The sequence below is a fragment of the Oncorhynchus clarkii genome, chromosome 30 (assembly GCF_045791955.1).
Source record: "Oncorhynchus clarkii lewisi isolate Uvic-CL-2024 chromosome 30, UVic_Ocla_1.0, whole genome shotgun sequence".
Taxonomy (NCBI): Eukaryota; Metazoa; Chordata; class Actinopteri; order Salmoniformes; family Salmonidae; genus Oncorhynchus; species Oncorhynchus clarkii.
This window is the reverse complement of record NC_092176.1, coordinates 35,530,330-35,546,353: the sequence shown is the minus strand read 5'-3', so window position 1 is coordinate 35,546,353 and position 16,024 is coordinate 35,530,330. Positions and strand designations below refer to the sequence as shown.

Here is a 16,024-nt window from a genome sequence, read left to right as displayed (position 1 = left end):
TGACAGTCATTAATCAAATAGCCATGAATGAACATTTGTCAGGACCTTAATATATTTTCTAATTACAAGACAGATTCTGTTTTCACAGCCTTCAGGATGATTAATTGTTTAGCTCTGGCTATGTTCCCCAAGTGGATCATTTAAAGGAATGGAGAATGATTATATCTGCAGAGGGCTACTGTGCATCCCAAATGGCACTCTATATAGGGGCGGCAGGTAGCCTAGTGGGGAGGTAGGTAGACAAGTGGTTAGAGCATTGGGCCAGTAACCGAAAGGTTACTAGATCGAATCCCTGAGCTGATAAGGTAAAAATCTGTTGTTCTGCCCCTGAACAAGGCAGTTAAACCCAATTTGTTCTTAACTAACTAAATAAAATAAAAATATACCTGCACCCTACATAGTGTATAAATTACAACCACTGAAAGCCCCTTCTTCAAATCAAGCGAGATGCTTCAAGCTCATCAAACACTTCTGAAATTGAAATTGATTGACTGTCCAAGTTTCTTATCCCCCACTTTGTGAAAAACTAAAAGATGTTTAAAAAGTTTTCATTTTGTCATACTGTATATTAAAATATGCCAATTCTTGTTGATACAGCTCTGATCCCCGATAAACATTATCCAATATATAGAATGCTTTCATAGTGTGAAATACATCAACTTATTTAATAAAATACTGAGAATTATTCTGAAAGGGTCTGCGCAATGTAAACTGTGAGCCGATAACTTTCAGTCACTTTATTAAATAACCAGTCAGTCAATATTCATGCACCACTACACACAAAAGTAGACACATTCTTTATAGTTTGTTTTTATATTCAACAATAAGGACTAAACAACCAATAACAACCTTCAGTATATCGTCAGGCATTAAATACAGACCTTTATAACATGGGTCGTGTTCATTTTGCACCGAACAGACTAAAACATGTGAGACTCAAACATTTTTAAACATTTTCTGTTGCGTGCCCTAATGAACATGACCATAATGTGGAACAATGGCAGCATGAGGTGAATCCTAACTGGTCTAATGAGCCCTGATGATCATCACTGATGAAGTTATGAAGCTATGCACTTATGAAGTGTATATAATATAGCTATATCACATACAGTATTTGTCCATTGTTGTGAGGTTACGATAGTGTTCTTCAGAGCCATATGTAGAGACTGTTACTCTCATTACTTTATCAAAAGGTTCAACATGGCGTCCGTTATTGTCAGTCAAATCCCCTCTATACAGGGTTTGGTGTTCTTGGTGGCTCCCATCTGTTAAGCACCGTATGGTGTCAGACGTTTCAAGGCCATTATGTCGACACAAGATGAAGGGGAATCCCGTCTTCCCACGGAGTATCAAGGTGTGTCTCTTGGCTCTTAGTTGGACTCTTAGTTATTTTTACATTCTCGTAAGTCCCAGACAACCATTATTAGTTTCAATACAGTCTCGTAGGACCCAGAGGACCATTATTAGTTTCAATACAGTCTCGTAGGTCCCAGAGGACCGTTATAAGTTTATATACAGTCTTGTAGGTCCCAGAGGACCGTTATTAGTTTCTATACAGTCTCGTAGGTCCCAGAGGACCATTAATAGTTTCTATACAGTCTCGTAGGACCCAGAGGACCATTATTAGTTTCTATACAGTCTCGTAGGTCCCAGAGGACCGTTATTAGTTTCTATACAGTCTCGTAGGTCCCAGAGGACCATTAATAGTTTCTATACAGTCTCGTAGGACCCAGAGGACCATTATTAGTTTCTATACAGTCTCGTAGGTCCCACAGGACCATTATTAGTTTCAATACAGTCTCGTAGGTCCCAGAGCACCGTTATTAGTTTATATACAGTATCGTAGGTCCAAACAATCATATAGGCAGGAGTTCGGGTGGACTTTCTCCATAACAGTATTTTGCTTGTGGATTTCTGTAGGTATTTTCATGTTGGACACTCTTCAGGAGCAAAAAGAGAGGGTAAACCATTAGAATGTTTTACATCAATCTCTCGTGCCATCTCTGCATGACAGGATGTGGGTAGGGTCAGGGAGTGATCAGAGAAATGGGCCCAGATTCACAAAACCTTAAGAATACATTTCTCATTAACTGCCATTTTTTCGATAAATGCTAGCTAAATCAGTTGCCTAGCAACAAACATCTTAAGAAGCTTCATAAGAAAATCATTCAATCTTGTTGAAGAATTGCACTTACAAACTAACTTATTTTTTTCTTATTTATTAAGAAGCTTCTTACATTTTTGCGTAAGAAGTGTTTTGTGAATCTGGGCAAGGTTATCCTTGTTTGTTTCATGTAGACAACTCAACCTACCTGCGATGAAGTCCGACACTTGGCTAAACACAGCTCAAAGTGGTCCTCCACGGCTGTGAATAGGTTCTGGAAGCCATCTGCAGCTCTGTTCAGGAAACTCTCTAGAAGAGGTTGCTGAGAAGGAGAGAATATGAGAAAGAGATAGGAGTAGAGGTGCAACAGTCAGATCAAAATCTGGTACATCTCACATGGATTAGTCATAACACAACCACTGCAAAAGGTTCAGATGAAAACAACGTAAAGTTAAAGATGTCAGGGTAAGATAGAGATCTGACTCCATTGCCCGAAAAGCCATGCACCCAAAAGATGTACATGCAAAAGATGCAAATTCTCATTTGGAACAAAACATTTTGCTGTTGGATGCAGCTCAACAACAGTGCCACAGCTTGAATACCTTATCAGGCTGGAGGCAGCAGGACACACAGTGCTCGTAGATGTTGCAGCAGCCGTTGGCCAGACAGCTTTTACAAATGTACTGTCTTGAGCTGGGGGCATTGACATTACAGCAACCATTCACCAGCAGATCGTTTCTGTCACACACATAACCTGTGGGGACATTCACATGTACAATGGATTAGTGACTTGAATATTGAAGTGGTATTTTATAATACCTCAATGATAGGGGCTTTTCTCACATCATCTTTCCTTAAAACGCATTGGGGAAGAAGAACAGAGGGGAGGGACCTTGGGCATTCTTCTCAAATACGGTTGAAAAGAAGGTGAGGAGATTGTGAGGAATCACAGAAAAAAAACTGTTGGAGAAAGAGGCGTTATTCCCTAAGGGATAACAAGTGAGTGAATGAGTCCAGTTAGGTTCATAACTCACCCAGTTCATCTGTGAGCAGAGTTTTGCCCTGAATGGAGTTCCGGCACTGAGTGATCTGCCTGCTACTGTTGCCCAGGTTGAACCTGACTTTCCATGGGATCCGGTGATCCGGGTCCCTGGCCTCCAACAGGTTGCGATCCCGTATGGTTCTCTCCTCCTGCATAACAGATCACAATATATATCTCACACACACATCTTGTATAGCCAAAAGTCAAGACCTTGCTGCATGACAGATAGATAGTCAGGTGTGGTTTGACAAACTAGTATTGCCTAGAGCTGGACCTCATATCAATCAAATGTATTCATAAATCTGTGTTCTGTGGACTAAATATAAACATGAGATGTCAAGAGTTTAAATACCTGTTTCAGGGTGCTGGTTAGGAAGTAGATCAAAGACAGTCCAAACACCACACCTAGCACCCAACGTTTTCTCAGTAACCTTCTTAGCACCATGGCATGACGTTATTGGAAGATCCCTGATTGGATTGCAGCAATGCTAACTAGATAATATTAGCTGGATAAACCATATGGTAGCTAGACATTTCTGGTTCAACTGGGGTGTCTGGTTATGATTGGCAGTTTAGAAATCACGTTCAATAACTGAGCTTCGTTTGGTCAACACCACAACCTAACCCATTTTGCTGGCTAGTTAGCAAAGCTAGGCAAGAAACCGTGGTAAATAACGTTAGCTAGCTATCTGTATATAAATACGCTGTAGAGAAGGACCACAGCTGTGCTAGTTAGGTAGCTACAAAGTAACGTACACATTCGCTAGCCGTTTAAGATAAAGACTGCTTTGTTAGCCTGCGTCGCTGGAAACAAGCTAACGATGCTAGGCTAACTACTCACCCAGCTAGCTAGACTGACAGTTAACATTAGCTAGCTAACGTTACCTGCCGTGAGATGCATTAGCTAGTTAGCTGGCTATAACTCTACAAAACAACCCCTACTGACAAATAACATATATTGTTGACGTTGCCTTCAGATAAATGACCGAGAAAGCTTAGAAAATAAGCAACGTTTTCCCCATGAAATCTGACGTCCACCATCAAAACAATTCCCTAACACGGATGTGTGGTGGGAAAGTGAACGCTGATTGGCGGAGTTGAATGTCATTGACGTCATACAGGAAAAACATCGTCGCGAGCCAGGCCAGGCAAGCCGCAGGGGTGTGTAGGCAAAATAACTACATGGGAATGACAAGAATAAACAAAACGATGATTCAGGTGAGACCAACAATTGCCGTGGACAAATATTAACTAAGAATCATGCATATAAATCATGCAATAGAGAAACCAGTAAACCATTGTACTGTACATGTAAATGGTGGCGTGATGGTGCGACTGCAAACCATCATAGCTAGTTAGCGTTAGCTATCTGCGGTTAGCTAATTGTTGCAATAAAATCTATCCAACCATCGATACTCTCCTTGCGGCGTTGTACTTGTATTCACTTATTGCAGTCTGTGTGTCTGTCTGCACCCCACCATAGCCCTGGATCACTCGGGTATGAACTGGATGTGCCATGCAGAGAAGACACAGCAGCAACACGGATGGCATGCCCTCTGAAAGGTTTGAGTTCACGTCCTAGGACACAGGCATTTGCAGGTTCATCATCACAACCTGAAATTGTGCACTAAAGAGGATTGAATATATATATTTATATAACTGGTTAACTTCGGGAGCCAAATCCATTGAAAGGCAATGCAAGAAATAAACAATAGACAACAGTCTTTGAACTGTCAAAAGATGCAGCTTATCCTCTCTCTGCTCTCCAGGAGCCGTAGCCAAACCCTTGGATCAGAAAGCAGCCTGGACGAAGGAGGTGTGTTTGACTGCCTGAAACCCGACTCGCCCACCTCCCCCCAGCAGCTCTTCTCCGGCCTGGTTGGGGTCGGGGTTCCCTCGGGATCTGGTGTGCCCTCCGCAAACTTCCAGGCGGCTGGTCTTGTTCTGGGGACTCCTCCAGACGTCTTCATCCAGATGACTGCCTCCTCCAGGGAGGAAGGGGGGCCACACCGCTCTGAGTGTGGGCCCTACCTCCCCCGCCCGCCCCCGCACCATCATCACAACCACCACCACTTCCACCAACCACTACAGCACCGTACATCCGGAGAGAGGCATGGGAACAGGGAGGAGGCCTCGGAAGACCCCTCTACACCGGCTCCGGCCTTGTCAGAGCTGAAGCCTGTAGTCACCTGGCTACAGAGGGGGTTCCCGTTCATCCTGATCCTCCTGGCTAAAGTGTGTTTTCAGCACAAGCTCGGTAAGACTGGTTTTAGATCGCAATTAAAAAAAAGTGACTCTTACACGTGTGTAGTAACACCAATACTACACTGATATACTACACTGAAATAAATACTATACTGATAAATACCTCACTGATATAAATACTACACAGATATACTAGACTGATATAAAGACTACACTAATGACAATGTTTTTGTTAGTAGTTGCTTGGTAATTGTATAGTATTGGAGTCGGTCGTTTTGTGGACTAAGTAGAATAAGGAAACTTTGGACGTGTCAGATACTGTGTGTGACTGACTGGTAACTCTTGACTGGTAACTCTCTGTTTCTCTCTGGTAGGTATTGCTGTCTGTATTGGGATGGCCAGCACGTTTGCCTTCGCCAATTCATCATTCAAGCACCAGGTGTCACTACGGGTAATTTTCACCTTTTGTACAACTTTGATATGAGAGCATAACTCTGATACTTTTTATAAACATTATTTGAGTGTTATCGATCTATGTAAATAGCTAGCCCGAGAGAAAGTGAGAATATGCGTACATTGGTGATTAGTAAAGCATTTGATTATTTACTATTTGTCTGTCTGTGCATATCAGGAGGAGAGGTCTGTGGTTGTAGCTCTCTGGATGATCATGTTCCTATCTGGAAACATAGTGTATCTCTACTACACATTCAGTGCTGAGGAGCTGTACAACAGGTAGGGTAAAACCATGTCTTGTGGTTCTTTCTTATGGTATTGCACTGAAAACCTTACATTGCACTGAAAACCTTACATTGCACTGAAAACCTTGCATTGCACTGAAAACCTTGCATTGCACTGAAGACCTTACATTGCACTAAAAACCCAACATTGTCAACCACCCAATATTTAGGACTAATGGTTTACAGTTGGCTGACATTGACATTTACCTCTGATATTATTTTCTTTCTCATTGATCTGTATACAGTATGACTGGTAATTTATTCATTCAGTTTTGTCCTTTTTGTTGTTGTAATATGATTTTCATTGTCTTTAGGTTATGTTACCATGTGCCTTCTTGTCCTGTGAGTATTGATTTTCGTTTATCATTTCACCTGTTTTCACATTTTGTTTTGTCCTCCATTTTGTTTTGTCCTCCATTTTGTTTTGTCCTCCACATTTTGTTTTGTCCTCCACATTTTATTTTGTCCTCCACATTTTATTTTGTCCTCCACATTTTATTTTGTCCTCCACATTTTGTTTTGTCCTCCATTTTGTTTTGTCCTCCACATTTTTAGTCATGTTGTTCATTTTTGTTACTGTCCTCTGTTGATCCATGAATGTGTCCCTTGTAACCATTAGAGACAAGACCAGACATAAGGTATCACATTCATCCACAATTAAACCTCAACCTGTAAAGTACTGAAATCTGTCTCATCTCTGCCCCCCCCCCCCCCCCAAAAAAAAAAAATCAGTCTGGTGTTTGCAAAGCCCAACATAAACAGCTTTGACTTCTTTGATCTAATCTGGGCGGTGGGGATCACCGACTTTGTTCTCAAGTACTTTACAATCGGTCTGAAGTGCTTCATCCTGTTTCTACCCAAGATCCTCCTGGCCTTCAAATCCAGGGTAAGAGCCTGTGTTAGTGTGTGTTTATATTCATCAAAGTTTTTACTGTTATCCTCAGGGTTACAGCTAGTGTGTGTTTTATATTCATTAAAGTTTCCCTCGTGTCCTTGGGGTCACAGTGTGGCAGTGTGTGTATTGATGTCTTATCCACATGACAGTTTTGCTTATAATAACCTGTGGTCACAGAAAGAGTGTGTGTCTGTGATTGTGTATCTGTATGTGTTCTATCAGTATGCAGGTTTTGCCCCTGGGGCTCACAGTATGTTTTGACAAGTGATTTATACATACACTAGATGACTGATAGGGGGCGCTGTGTTGAGGCCACCGTGCCTCCATATTGGTATTCCTATACCGTTGTTAAAATCTATTCTGGAATCTATAGATATGTATTTATTAATGTCTATTTGTTTTTGCCACATTTATTCTGTTACAGACACCTTAATGCATACTTTTAAATTACATGTGAGCTAAACATATATTTTAAAAATATATAAAATGTTTGCTTAAACTATATCTTTTTGAGATTACTAATGCCACTGGCCCCACTACAACAACAAATATTTAAATACATGTAATTTTGACCATGAAACATTTAATTGAAATACTGTAGAATTCCATTAATTCCTATGGACGGCTGCTCCTACTGGGGAGTGCCACAATTGCTGACTGGTGGCTTCAAAGCCTCTCGATGGCCAATACATAAAATCAGCAATCCAGGTTTTATATACATCATTGGTTTTGACTCGGCTAATAAACAGGCCAATCTGAGAATTAGGCGGCTGCCACTGAGCTCATTCATCCTGGGGGACTGCAGGGGTGAGGTCATCACTCCCTGGGGCTGGACCATTACTGTGGTGTGTGTGTGTGTGTGTGTGTGTGTGCTCCCACTACCCCTCACTTTCGGCTGCTGGGGAAGCCCACGCCACGCAATCACTAAACCGACCGACCGACCCCCACCTCAGCCTCCATCCTCTGGTCCCCCCCCCCTTACAGAAAAATACACACCAGACTCATGTACATTGATTTATTATTTGATTTAGTTTGCTCTGCTGTTTCTTCAACATTGCTCCTTGGCTGGCTACATTGTTGGCACTGTCAGTGCACTCCACTCCAGGGAAATGTATTTTCTAGTATCCATGCATCCACTTGAAGCAAGATTTAATGAAAACATGTTTTTAGCAGCTGAGGGGGATAACTCATAACAGTGGCGTACCCTAACTGCTGGTTAGGTTTTGATTGGTAGTCTGAGAGGTCAGCGTCACTAATGAAAAAAACCCAGCAGGAAGTCCCAGAATGTGTTGGAACTGCTGCCATGGCTCAAAGTTTCTGGCTGGAGTCCAGCTTTTGTTTGACACATCCAGTGTGTGTGTGGGAGGGGGGGCAACAATGAGGAAAGATGAATTTCCTGCTTGCGGAGGTCTCCCACCCTCAGTGTCTCTGCTACAGGGTTTCCAACCCAGAGTGATTAATCTCTGTCAAGTGATATCCACATAACCATTTTACATACTGTGATGCCACTGGGAATCCATTTCCTGTTAGTGTTGGCCTTCTGTTTTTGAACCCCCCCACTCCTCCCACACACACAGCAACAACAGGAACTTTTTATTTTTGAAGAGTACTGTCGCCTTGTCCTCCTGGCTTCCCCTGTGGCATCCATTGGAGAGCGAGGAGGAGTGGCCTCTTAAAGAAAGGTTGACTTGCCTAGGGCTGAACTGTGTGGGTAGCAGGTGAAGAGAGCCGTGTGGCTGCCAGTTTCTCTTGCAGTGTGGGGAAATTGCCTTTACTGCTGTGAAGCTGCAGAGCCTGCGGAGCCCTCGCCAGTGGCCATGCTTAGGCTGGAGCTTGTTGCTTGCAGTGTGCTGCTGCTCAACAGATAGGACTAGAGCTAGCCTTATATGTGCTGCTTTTTGGCCGTTTACTTAACTTAATGAAAAACTGACTCTATATTGAGGAAATATACACTTGTCTTTGAAGATTAAAATTAGTTTGTGATGAAACCTCTTTTTTCTGTATTTCTCTTTTTCACACCATCTCAAACCACAGACATTGTTCAGATGAAACATAAAACATGTATCACATGCATTTCCAATGTCTTATCAGTGTCCTCCATGTGTGTGTATGTCGCAGGGTAAGTTCTACCTGGTGATAGAGGAGCTGAGTCAGTTGTTCAGGGCCTTAGTGCCCATCCAGCTGTGGTACAAGTACATCATGGGAGAGGACCCGTCCACCAGCTACTTCCTAGGAGCCATGCTCATTATCAGCTACAGCCTCTGCAAGGTAACGTAGCGCTAATATAACTCACCCACAGCCTCTACAAGGTAACGTAGCACTAATATAACTCTCACTCAGCCTCTACAAGGTAACGTAGCGCTAATATAACTCACCCACAGCCTCTATAAGGTAACGTAGCGCTAATATAACTCACCCACAGCCTCTACAAGGTAATGTAGCGCTAATATAACTCACCCACAGCCTCTTCAAGGTAACGTAGCGCTAATATAACTCACACTCAGCCTCTACAAGGTAATGTAGCGCTAATATAACTCACCCACAGCCTCTTCAAGGTAACGTAGCGCTAATATAACTCTCACTCAGCCTCTACAAGGTAACGTAGCGCTAATATAACTCACACTCAGCCTCTACAAGGTAACGTATAGCTAATATAACTCACCCACAGCCTCTACAAGGTAACGTAGCGCTAAAATAACTCACACTCCTTTATGTGTAGGTGGTGGTAGTTATATTCAATGTTGTTGGAGTAGCCTGTTCAATGGAGTCATATTCATTTATATTCAACTCTGTATATTTAATGGAGTTGTTGGTATTGTGATTGCTAAATGTGGGTGGGTGGGGGTAGTGTATGTGCAAGAAATGCATGATAAATTGGCTAAAGCATGAAGACATCATGGGTGGCTACAGCTTTGAATGTATTATGGGTTGAGATGAGACACTGGAGAAATTTAGTCATAGTTGTTCATAGATGTGTGCCCTCAGAAAGTTGCAAAATGGGACAGGACACTGCACCTCACTGAGTGGTTAAAGAATAGAACATTTCATTCAGTTAAGAATATAAAAGGAACCAAAATATATTGACCTAGTAGAGAATTGTGTTAGTTAGAAAGAACGTCATAAGTTAGAATTTTGTAATGTTTTCAGGATAAAATTCAGTGGTCACCAACTCTGTTCCTGGAAAGCTGGAGGTGCAGGGTTTTTTTCCATCCCTGCAGTAATGCACCCGATTCTAGAGCCTTGACTGTGTGTGTTTATCTTTCAGTCGTTTGACCTCTGTGGACGAGTATCAGCCATACGCAAGGCCATGGCAATTCTCTGCAGTTCTCAGGTGAGAAATTATTACTTTTAGTAAATACAAGTATCTGGGTCAATTGGCAGCCCACTTCACTATCCTATAGCCATGGAAGTAATATGTCTAGCTAAAGTAGTACACCTTCAACTGTCAACTGGTTGTGCCTGATCTTGCACTCTGAGTTATATTACTACGTATACATTATTAGATATACAGTGGGGCAAAAAAGTATTGTCAGCCACCAATTGTGCAAGTTCGCCCACTTAAAAAGATGAGAGAGGCCTGTAATTTTCATCATAGGTACACTTCAACTATGACAGACAAAATGAGAAAAAATCAAGAAAATCACATTGTAGGATTTTTAATGGGTTTATTTGCAAATTATGGTGGAAAATAAGCATTTGGTCAATAACAAAAGTTTTTCTCAATACTTTGTTATATACCCTTTGTTGGCCATGACAGAGGTCAAACGTTTTCTGTAAGTCTTCACAAGGTTTTCACACACTGTTGCTGGTATTTTGGCCCATTCCTCCATGCAGATCTCCTCTAAAGCAGTCATGTTTTGTGGCTGTTGCTGGGCAACACGGACTTTCAACTCCCTCCAAAGATTTTCTATGGGGTTGAGATCTGGAGACTGGCTAGGCCACTCGAGGACCTTGAAATGCTTCTTACGAAGCCACTCCTTCGTTGCCCAGGCGGTGTGTTTGGGATCATTGTCATGCTGAAAGACCCAGCCATGTTTCTTCTTCAATGCCCTTGCTGATGGAAGGAGGTTTTCACTCAAAATCTCACGATGCATGGCCCCATTCATTCTTTCCTTTACACGGATCAGTCGTCCTGGTCCCTTTGCAGAAAAACAGCCCCAAAGCATGATGTTTCCACCCCCATGCTTCACTGTAGGTATGGTGTTCTTCGGATGCAACTCAGCATTCTTTGTCCTCCAAACACGACGAGTTGAGTTTTTACCAAAAAGTTATATTTTGGTTTCATCTGACCATATGACATTCTCCCAATCTTCTTCTGGATCATCCAAATGCTCTCTAGCAAACTTCAGACGGGCCTGGACATGTACTGGCTTAAGCAGGGGGACACGTCTGGGACTGCAGGATTTGAGTCCTTGGCGGCGTAGTGTGTTACTGATGGTAGGCTTTGTTACTTTGGTCCCAGCTCTGTGCAGGTCATTCACTAGGTGTGGTTTTGGGATTTTTGCTCACCGTTCTTGTGATCATTTTGACCCCACGGGGTGAGATCTTGCGTGGAGCCCCAGATCGAGGGAGATTATCAGTGGTCTTGTATGTCTTCCTAATATGTCTTCCTAATTTCCTAATAATTGCTCCCACAGTTGATTTATTCAAACCAAGCTGCTTACCTATTGCAGATTCAGTCTTCCCAGCCTGGTGCAGGTCTACAATTTTGTTTCTGGTGTCCTTTGACAGCTCTTTGGTCTTGGCCATAGTGGAGTTTGGAGTGTGACTGTTTGAGGTTGTGGACAGGTCTTTTATACTGATATCAAGTTCAAACAAGTGCCATTTATACAGGTAACGAGTGGAGGACAGAGGAGCCTCTTAAAGAAGAAGTTACAGGTCTGTGAGAGCCAGAAATATTGCTTGTTTGTAGGTGACCAAATACTTATTTTCCACCATAATTTGCAAATAAATTCATTAAAAATCCTACAATGTGATTTTCTGGATTTTTTGTCTGCCATAGTTGAAGTGTACCTATGATGAAAATTACAGGCCTCTCTCATCTTTTTACGTGGGAGAACTTGCACAATTGGTGGCTGACTAAATACTTTTTTGCCCCACTGTACACTGAGTTGACCTTGTATGGAATGGGAATGTAAACATTTACATTTAAAAAATATATATATTATTTAGTAATTTAGTAGACACTCTTATCCAGAGCGACGTGCAGGAGCAATTAGGGTTGACGTGCATTGGTCAAAGGGCACATCGACCGATTTTTCACCTATTCGGCTCGGGGATTCGAAACCAGCAAACGTTTGGTTATCGGCAGCCTTTCGGTTAACCGCTAGCCTACCTGCCTTTGTCTCTTTGTGACCACCTAGTTGCTGCTCTATCACCCACAGAGTTATGGTGTGAGAGCCAGCAGCCAGCAGTGCAGTGAAGCCGGAGACGTGTGTGCTATTTGTCAGGGCGACTTCAGAGACCCCATCGTTCTTCTCTGTCAGGTGAGGGGACATATATGAACCCATGGCCCTGTCTCTAGCTACTATCCTCACTAGTATGTTATTCACTGCTAAGAGTTCTATGTTACATTTGTGTCAGGTTGTCATTTTTTACCAACAGCTGATTGTGTGATATTGTGGGCAATCTGTGGTGTAGACAGTAAGTAGAGTAGTGTCATGTCATGGGTGAAGGAGTGCATGTAACGTTAAACTTAATTTTGTCTGTCTGTCTCTCTCCCCTCTAGCATGTGTTCTGTGAGGAGTGCCTGTGTCTGTGGTTCGACCGTGAGCGAACGTGCCCCCTGTGTCGATCTGCGGTCATAGAGACCCTGCACTGCTGGAAGGACGGCACCACCTCTGCCCACGTCCAGATCTACTAGTGATTGATGGCCAGATGCCCACCAGACACTGGGGGGCACTATGGAGTCCAATTTAGTATGCCATTAATGTATCAAGTCAGTTACTATACCTTCTCTACACCGCTGTCACTATCCCTATCACACTGCTTGTCTAAGTTTGGCTTCAGCCATGTCTTGCAAAGAAATAGAATATTAACTTATGTCAGTGTGACCCAGCACCATGTGGTATGGGTTAGTATTCTGGCAAAGGGTACCTATAGTAGTATCTCAGTGCAACAATTGCTTGTTTGCTCATGTATTTAGTTTTATTTAGTTACTTATGCATTTCACCTGGTTTGTAGTGTAGATTCAGCTTATGTTTAATGACATTATTTAAAATACAAAAACTTTATAGAAAAAGGCACAGGTTATGTTGTCTTTCATTGTGTATCAGACTTTCCAATTAAACCATGATTTATGCAGTATTGTTCAGCATTTATTTAATGTTTTGTGTTGTCACGATATTACTCATTGTATAATAATGATAGCATGAATGCATTTTTACTTTTCAAACTTTTATTACCTAGATTGAGCACAGAATTCACAATGTAATACATATTTAAATAGCATGTAAAGAACACATTCTTTATAAAAGACACAGATTCAGCACTGCAATTGAAAACTACAGTTTTTGTGATATATAAAAACAGCTTATGACTGTAAACATAAATAGCATGCCCTTATATTTGCACATGGTTTCTTGCACGGTTTCATTAACATTATCTGCATGAACTCTGCTACAAAATGCTGAGCCCCCAAGACAATTTCAAAAGTTCCAAGAAATGTAACAGTTTATGTATTCCCCTTTCTTCAGTCATCAATATTTGATACAGCCCACAGCATTATTCACCTAATAAAAATAAATGACTATAGAAACAAAAAAAACGGTAGGAAAAAAATCGTATCAAAATGGATTTTCATCTGTAGTGATGGTAGAGCCCAGACTTTACATGGTCTATTATTATTACAGAAGCTTATCTAACAAGTACAGTGCAATTGTTCCACTGAGCACCAAGAATGCTCATCACAAGAGACAATGCGCCTAAAAGTAGGCTGCACGCGTTCTTAAATGTATGTTTTTGCATACCAATAGGATATTTCAGTTAGGTAATTGACATCGTATATAGTGCATCGATAATTCAAGTGTAAATTCATCAACGTATGACAGTTGCGTGGGCAATATAAGTACGTTTTTCCTTTGGTAACCGTCAGGGGAGAATGACATCACCGTTCCTTACTCGGAAGAACCGCCAGACATTGAGAGTGATGATAAAAGTTACGTCAATTCATATCTGAATACAAATGAATTCAAAGCAATGGGTCGAATGATCTAATAAATGGGGGAAAAGCGAACCGAGAAATGTATTCACGCAGTACTGTATCTTAGACCCACATGTCCTAAAGTATTATTTGAATTGAAAATGTTACTCAATCTCTGTGACATAATGTTATGTCACCTGAATTCAGAAGCACAACATTTTCCTTAGCCAACATAAAGTACAAATAATATATGTCCTTTGATTTTGGTCAGATTCCTTATTTTTCAAATCCCTGTTCCTAACAGTCTTGCTGCATGTGTGGCATGTTTATCATGATGACATGTCAGTGTGCACGCTGGACCTCGGCGCTCTGGGGCTGACTGGCTGGCATCCATTTTCTCAGTGCAAATATTCTGACAGCTTTCTCTCCTCTTCGGGATCATCTAAAATGGATAAATAAATTCAAACGTTAGTGCATTATAAACATTTAGTTCATATTTAGATTTTTTTCATAATCTTTGAATAGTCCAACATAGTTTTGCTTATGAATAACTAAATTATACATACTCAAATTGTAAATAAACTACAGCTTACACCAACTATAGTTACATATTTATAACCGCAATTTACCTGCTGAACATTGTTGGGGAAAGTTGACAATCAACCGTCTATACTCGCAACCAAGTTTGTTTGCTTTACTCATATGCTGCGTTCAAAGCAACTCGAAACTGGGAACTCGAAAGTCTCCGACTTCAGACTTCAGTGAGTTCAAAACAACTGGGAACTCGGACAAAAACGAGCTCCGACTGAGAAAAATACATTTGAACGGTCATTCAACTCGGAATTCGAACTCGGGAACTCGGGCCTCTTTCTAATGCTCCGACTTTCCGACCAAAAGATTACCGACGTCATGATTTGACCTCGTATTTTTCCGAGTTCCCAGTTGTTTTGAACGTGGCAATAGTGATGACGCGTACCTGTGAAGCTTACCGGTTGCTGGTTTTGCCTTTGCAGTGTCTCGCACCTACAGGTGTCGCTTTCTGATAAAGAGCATGAGGACGGTGATTTGTATTGCTGTGCATACAAAACGTTTAAAGTAGACTTTTCTATTAAACTCCAATTTATCGTAATATCTGTTGTCTCGAGAGCCAACCGTCCAGGTTTTATCCATCTCGTCCCCGATCCTCCGGAGGCGGGAGGCGAGCGACTGGGTCCCGGAGCATGGTGAGGGTCCTTGGGCACATATAATCGAGTCACCGGGTAGAGGCAGAGGCTGGTCTATCGGGAGCCAGCACATGTTCTCAAAAAATCTATTTATATTTATTATCTGTCCTTGTCCCCTCCTCTTATCCACTCATCGGTAATATGATCCTCTTTACTGTACGGATCAGATCTGGACTGTGTTGTTTCGCTCTCTCTCTTTCTTATATTATTCATGATTAAAGAGTCACATGGTGTGAGGGGTTTACATCATATTCTCCCAAAAGAGAGAGGTAATCATTAACTCTTAAAAACCCGTCGTCTCATTTTATCCGCATAGGCTTTTGTTTGATATAATGGTCAAAGAGAGGTCTAGTTGAATAATCATAGGATGTAAAATAATACGTATAATACATTTGAGAGTACTGTACCTAGAAAGTATACAATCGGGATCATAAACCTTTTTCTTTAATAATTGTGTATTTTCATTTAAACTGTATTCATTGTACACGTTATTCTTTGTTGAAATTAAAATATGAAACAATCCACTATTACAGACCGATGCGCCCATAATAAACTGAGGAATTACATTTTGTGGAACTAATCTGATAGCAAAGTCTCTAGTCGGACAGGTTTTGGTACAGGACTTCACTGTTTTTTTTTGTTGAGATGGGCTAGCTTTAAAAATGTTAACCCTACCG

At 41.6% G+C, this 16,024-nt stretch overlaps 2 protein-coding genes and 1 long non-coding RNA gene across 4 annotated transcripts; 1 reads left to right on the top strand and 2 right to left on the bottom strand.

Annotated features, from left to right (window-relative positions):
• Positions 1-797: 797 nt before the first annotated feature.
• On the bottom strand, positions 798-4,214 carry LOC139389999 (SREBF pathway regulator in golgi 1). Its single transcript, XM_071137082.1, has 5 exons — positions 3,499-4,214; positions 3,139-3,295; positions 2,707-2,858; positions 2,313-2,426; positions 798-1,940 (listed from the first exon to the last, which is right to left on the bottom strand). Exons 1-5 carry the CDS (start codon positions 3,589-3,591, stop codon positions 1,857-1,859), a joined length of 600 nt encoding a protein of 199 aa, XP_070993183.1. The 5' UTR covers positions 3,592-4,214; the 3' UTR covers positions 798-1,856.
• Positions 4,215-4,261: 47 nt separating this feature from the next.
• LOC139389783 (ring finger protein, transmembrane 2) lies at positions 4,262-13,296 on the top strand. Of its 2 annotated transcripts, XM_071136731.1 has the most exons (10): positions 4,262-4,364; positions 4,630-4,709; positions 4,916-5,403; positions 5,726-5,802; positions 5,983-6,083; positions 6,821-6,974; positions 9,102-9,251; positions 10,249-10,314; positions 12,368-12,469; positions 12,712-13,296. In XM_071136731.1, the coding sequence occupies exons 2-10, from the start codon at positions 4,663-4,665 to the stop codon at positions 12,844-12,846; spliced, it is 1,320 nt and encodes a 439-aa protein (XP_070992832.1). In that variant the 5' UTR covers positions 4,262-4,364; positions 4,630-4,662; the 3' UTR covers positions 12,847-13,296. The 2 variants fall into 2 exon arrangements, with proteins under 2 accessions (XP_070992832.1, XP_070992831.1); XM_071136730.1 differs by lacking the exons at positions 4,262-4,364; positions 4,630-4,709 and having other exon boundaries at positions 4,737-5,403; positions 12,712-13,287.
• Positions 13,297-13,362: 66 nt separating this feature from the next.
• On the bottom strand, positions 13,363-15,564 carry LOC139389784 (uncharacterized). The gene is made up of 2 exons (XR_011629427.1): positions 15,114-15,564; positions 13,363-14,566 (listed from the first exon to the last, which is right to left on the bottom strand). It is a non-coding gene; the product is annotated as an uncharacterized lncRNA (long non-coding RNA).
• Between the last annotated feature and the right edge of the window lie 460 nt (positions 15,565-16,024).

Bases quoted from the DNA above. Each gene is read 5' to 3' on its own strand.
- LOC139389999 (XM_071137082.1), bottom strand. From the start codon at position 3,591: ATGGTGCTAAGAAGGTTACTGAGAAAACGTTGGGTGCTAGGTGTGGTG. The intron at 2,859-3,138 runs GTGAGTTATGAA...ATGTCCCCACAG, and splicing joins TCTGCTCACAGATGAACTGG to GTTATGTGTGTGACAGAAAC. The intron at 2,427-2,706 runs GTATTCAAGCTG...TCTCCTTCTCAG, and splicing joins GCTGCCTCCAGCCTGATAAG to CAACCTCTTCTAGAGAGTTT.
- LOC139389783 (XM_071136730.1), top strand. From the start codon at position 4,842: ATGCAAGAAATAAACAATAGACAACAGTCTTTGAACTGTCAAAAGATG. The intron at 9,252-10,248 runs GTAACGTAGCGC...TTTATCTTTCAG, and splicing joins TCAGCTACAGCCTCTGCAAG to TCGTTTGACCTCTGTGGACG. The intron at 10,315-12,367 runs GTGAGAAATTAT...TATCACCCACAG, and splicing joins CAATTCTCTGCAGTTCTCAG to AGTTATGGTGTGAGAGCCAG.